The following is a 5,544-nucleotide window of genomic DNA, read 5'->3' on the forward strand; positions in this document are numbered from 1 at the left end:
CCCCCTCCCCGGGACGTAGGCCTACTGTCTAACACAGCTCCTTGGTGCCACGCGATGGAGAAGTTTAATAAGCGCAGATATAAATATCTATGGTTCGATCACTGAGCTGTATATAATAACAGTTATTATATACAGCTCAGTGGGTTTCGATAAATATAAAATAAGTCAAAAGCAAATCTAACGCGACGAATTATGACGTCATGTAAGTAAAATGGTTTCTATTGGGTGGCAGTTAACTGTAAAGCTCGAAGCCTCGAAGGCTCGAAGCGATAATCAAAGATGTCTGCGCCCTGTGATATTTCGTGCTTGTGACATGAATTTAATCTCTTTCAATGCGGAGTAGGTCCTTCATGCTTACCTACCCCCTAATTTTAACAGCATATAACAGCCGAAATAATCATGGTTTTAATTGGACGCACTTTGACTGCGGCGAGTAAGGTAGGAAATATGTTCCTGCAAACTACAGTACGGTAGTACTAGTAGAGTACGGGCTCATACTACTACTACTACTACCTACTAGTACTAGTACTACTAGTAGTAGTACTACAATTTACAAACCCATATGATCCCTTACCCATGCCTTGATCCTTGAGCTAAGCTCTTCTGTCAGTTCTGAGTCTTTCGTATCGTACTGGTAGCCAGGCACTAGTCTCACAGCTGTGAGACTCGGCTGCTCTGCTTTTCACTGTGAATGACCTGAGCCACAGGCTGGAGAACCAAGAACAAGTACTGATATGAAGTAGACGTACCACAATAAACTACTTTATAAATTAAATTACGATGCCACAAGAGGGAAGACTGGGATGGATTCAAAAATGGGTGACAAAAAGAAAAAAGACACCAAATTGTAGTGTTAGATGGTAAACACTCAAGAAAAGTACCCGTCAAATCAGGAGTCCCCCAGGGAACATTCCTTGGTCCTCTCCTGTTCCTCGTTTTCATAAACGACATATGTAATGACATCAACTCAACACTCCGGCTGTTTGCAGATGACTGTCTCACCTACAACCCCATTAAAAGTGCAGCTGATACAGAGCTTCTTCAAAAGGACCTTGACAAACTGGTTCAGTGGTCCAATACCTGGCAAATGTCTTTCAATCCGAAAAAGTGCACCAACCTCTCGATATCAAGGAAACATACCCCAATAAAACAGACCTGGGAACCAAGCTCAAAGGGGAGAAACATCAACTCTACCTCGGCATGAGGCTCACTGATGACCGCTCCTGGTCTACCCACATCAGCCGGTTGAAAGGAAAGGCAACCCGGGCCCTCAACTTCATCTGCAGGAACCTTGTAGGATGCCCAGAACCTGTAAAAGAGATGGCCTACAAAGCATGCTTGAGGCCAAGTCTCGAGTATGCAAGTAGTGTCTGGGATCCACACTCTCAGAAGGACATCTCTTCCTTGGAGAAAGTGCACAGACAAGCAGCACGCTTCGTAATGGGAAATTACCAGCAAACTGAGAGTGTCACACAAATCATCGCAAACCTACAATGGCCCTCCTTGCAAGAGCGCAGATTCGTCAACCGACAGATCCTATTCTGGAAAACAATTAACGGACAGGCAACAGTGGACATTCCATCCTCCCTCACCAAAAGCACCAGCATATGCCGCGGCACACACCGGCTCACATACAACAACATCAGAACCTGGACAGATCGTTACAGGTACAGCTTCTTTCCAAGAACCATCAGAAGCTGGAACCTGCTACCAGAGTCGCTGCTCACTAATCTAACAGCACAGTAGTTCACCAGGTCTCTGTGGCAAAACATTGAGTCAGGCAGTATCATTGTCAAGCCACCTCGAGGAAGCGAAACACATCTCCGGCTGGGCAACTACAATAGCTCTCAACAGCCCATTGCCGTATGCTAAAGTCGCACTCAGTGATGAGTGCCTGGCCCAGAGAAGCCTTGATCTCTGGAACACGTTACTGTTTATATGTAAAAATTCCCTAGTCTAATCTTTCACATGCATCTAGAGTTGTGCACTCCCTTGACGTTATTCCTCACGAACTGTCCAGTATAAAAGTAGAAGTAGAAGTAGTACAACTGTGGCCCCAAAAATTTAATTCCATAAATTCACTGGGCCGTTATGATCTATTTACTATCATGTTCACTAGTCTATTGCCAATGACATTGGTGTGGTGGCTGAAGTGGGGTTTGTTTGCTAAGTGGCGAAATCACCGAGGGCTATATATTACTAGTGCTAGTGTTGTGCCTACTCTAGCCCATACACATTTTCATTGTACACTCGATTATTTTTCTGTCTTGCCTCGCTTTTCCACTTTCCCCACTCTTCCCCCCCCCCCTATTCTGTCACCAATTATCCAATAATGAAGGCTAGTATTGCGTGCTTCGTTGGCAAAACTGATGTTGCAGTACTAGTGGTAGTTACCTCCGCCCAACGGAGTTGGAGGAGGTTATGTGATCGGTCTCGTGTGTTCTCGCGATCGATATTAGCACGTCGAGTCAGCGAGCCAGCCAGCCAGCCAGCCAGCAGCAGGCCAGTCAGTCAGCAGCAGCCAGCAGCGAGCGGCGAGCCAGCTCGTAACACATACATGTTACATGGGGCGTATGGCGTATGTTGCTGGCGGAGGTATGCACTCTCCGTGAGTGCCCTGTCTAGTTGTAAATGAGCCTCTAATCACACCTTTTACATTCAAGAGCTATACAATGGTGCTGACATCATTACAGTTAATTGGTGTTTAGCCTGACATTTCTAGCATGTTCGAGCGCACATGTTCTATATGTTTTCCAGACTGGTTCCCATGTTGGTGGAGGAAAGTTTGCAAAAATTAGATCGAAATTTGTTGATACACTGAGGATCTATGTTCGTGGTGGACCTGGAGGCATGGGCTTACCTCGACAAAGTGGAGTTGGTGGCAAAGGAGGTGCCGTGTATGTTCAAGCTACACATCAGATAACGTCATTGAAGGCAGTGAAAGATGCATTTCCTGAAAAGCGCTTCGTAGGTGGAGCTGGTGGCAACAGCAAGTATGTAATCCATAATTTTTCATAAACTAATTTCACATGTGTGCATACAATTGTGCATGCTCACATATTTGAGTGTATTGAAGTGCATCTATGTAATCTGTGTACATATGTGTTGGATTGTAATTTTAAAATAGATATAATTAACTATTGCAATTCCAGATCCAGAAAAATATTAGGGGAGAGAGGAAAGGATGTGCTGATCCCTGTTCCATTGGGAGTGACTGTTATGACAGATAATTGTCTAATGATTGGTAAGTAATAGCCAATTGTCATGCATTTACTACAGCATTACCTAATGTAGTACTACTATCTAAATAAGAATTAATGAATTTTAATGCATATAGCTAGTATAGTAATATCGTCGAAGCTCAAGGTTTACTTGGGCCTACTGTTATATAGAGGTAGGTTCAGAAGAAAATTGGTTGGGCAAAGGAGTTGCAGAGTATAATGCTAATAACTTGAAGAGTAGTAGGATACTATGAACCAACAAAGTAGAAAAAAAGCGTCATGCATGCTCAGGTATTACTAATAGTGATGAAAATAATTGACCCTTTTTTTATCATATTTTTCTGTATCCACCTCAAATTTTTTTTCGTCTGTTAAAACACAAGAAGCTAAACAATTATGCACATAGATCAGGGTCTTCCTCAGGAATTTCAGAAGGCATGTCATTTATGAAGAAATGGGAGAGGGCCAGCGAGGGGAGTGCACCAGTTGGAGTAAATTGTGCATGTCATATGTGGTCCCTATACACAGATAAACTCGATCAATTCGGAGACATATACATCAAGCTGTAAAGACACAAGATATACATATCTGATATTATACAAGGCTCTCCCCCGGTCTATGGGCCCTATGCATATGGGGTCCAACATGCCTTTAAAGCTGAAACTAATTTGTGGCATCCCATGAATGCTCTGACATGCCTTAATTGCCTAATCAACTTGCGTCAATTACCAGGTGCATTTACTTTTGATAGTCCCAACTCGAGTCATGCTGTGGTTTCACAGCTTGATGTATAAATCTCTGAACTTATCAAGTTTACCTGTGTATCATATGTGGGCCACTCATGACATATGTATTGGTTCAACCCCCTCCTGGGCTCTTCCCTGTCTGTCCACAACCAACATGAAATTCCTAGGAAGAACGCACACAATCACGCATGCACGCATGCATGCATGCACACACACACACATATACATATGACATACATATATAAAAAATCATATAGCTCGATCATGATTACTACATAATTATCTCCCATGAATTTAGGTGAGGTCCTAGAGGATAAAGATAAACTTCTAGTGGTTCCAGGAGGAGAAGGCGGTGCTCCTCAAAATGGTTGGAATGGCTTGAAGGGAAAGGCTATAAATCTGACACTAGATTTAAAAGTCATTGCTGATATTGGACTAGTTGGGTAAATTAATTTATACTTCTTCGCCATAAACTACCTTTAGTTAGTTACTTGCTGTATAATATTTATGTACAGTTTATCAGCTTACTTATTGTCTATATTGTTGTTGGTTTTTGTTATAAGTGATAGATAACATTTATAATTTATTAATGTGCACATTTAGATGGCCTTTGTGACTTTTCACAAGAGGTATTATTGATGCTGATTTGATATCAATTCATATAGGTTTCCTAATGCCGGTAAATCGACCTTGCTGAAGGCCATCTCTGGAGCAAAACCCAAAATTGCTAATTATCCATGTAAGCTATAATTTCAGAAGTGGATTATATAATTTATCTTACTTATCTTACATATTATGGTCTTATTATGTCCATTTTGATAATATTGTAATATGTCTAAATACAATTAACTTACAAGAAATGTTCACTTCATGTACAACACAGATTCAGTTTGATTTATGTAATAGAAACAAAAATAACAATTCTGTATTGTTATTGGTTTAGTTACAACGATGAGACCAGAAATTGGTACAATAAAATACGAGGATTTTCGACAGGTATAGTACATTTAGCTGCTATGAACTACATTTTATTTGTCAAATTTAATCATTTAAAATTGTAGAATTACTCCTGTAATCAAGAATAATATTGTTCCAATAACTGGTCATGCAGATATGGCAATTAAACTATTTGTAAACAAAATAATGCGAGCCATTCTTTCTTTATCAATTCATATCATGAAAAAGTTACATCCGGAGTCAATCTTTACCTTTCAACTAACTGGCCAATCTCTTGCTGTAAGATAACCGTGGCTGACCTGCCAGGTCTGATAGAGGGTGCTCACATCAATATTGGGCTTGGCTACAAGTTCCTGAAGCATGTGGAGCGCACCAAGCTGCTGCTTCTAGTGGTTGACATCAATGGCTTTCAGCTCAGCCAGAAGAACTACCATCGGAGTGCTATTGAGACAGTCCTCTTGCTGAATAAGGTCAGTGAGACCAATGCATCACTATTATCTTGATACTCCTGAAGTCAGTGTCACTACTTCTTTGTGACCTTATACATCACTATTATCTTGATACTCCTGAAGTCAGTGTCACTACTTCTTTGTGACCTTATACTTGGTCACATATGTAGC

General features: G+C 41.3%; 1 protein-coding gene across 2 annotated transcripts in view; it reads left to right on the forward strand.

The window, feature by feature from the left end:
- The first annotated feature begins 264 nt into the window (after positions 1-264).
- Positions 265-5,544, forward strand: part of LOC106814757 (GTP-binding protein 10-like) — an 8,024-nt gene continuing 2,744 nt past the window's right edge. The window contains exons 1-7 of one of the 2 annotated variants that reach the window (XM_014819113.1): positions 265-438; positions 2,758-2,993; positions 3,153-3,244; positions 4,266-4,410; positions 4,633-4,706; positions 4,911-4,963; positions 5,209-5,394. In XM_014819113.1, coding sequence (XP_014674599.1) covers positions 400-438; positions 2,758-2,993; positions 3,153-3,244; positions 4,266-4,410; positions 4,633-4,706; positions 4,911-4,963; positions 5,209-5,394 — 825 coding nt within the window. In that variant the 5' untranslated portion in view covers positions 265-399. The remainder of the gene's footprint in view (positions 439-2,757; positions 2,994-3,152; positions 3,245-4,265; positions 4,411-4,632; positions 4,707-4,910; positions 4,964-5,208; positions 5,395-5,544) is intronic. The other variant, XM_014819106.1, reaches the window with a different exon arrangement.

Source organism: Priapulus caudatus, unplaced genomic scaffold (assembly GCF_000485595.1).
Source record: "Priapulus caudatus unplaced genomic scaffold, Priapulus_caudatus-5.0.1 Scaffold27, whole genome shotgun sequence".
In the NCBI taxonomy this organism is placed as follows: domain Eukaryota; kingdom Metazoa; phylum Priapulida; class Priapulimorpha; order Priapulimorphida; family Priapulidae; genus Priapulus; species Priapulus caudatus.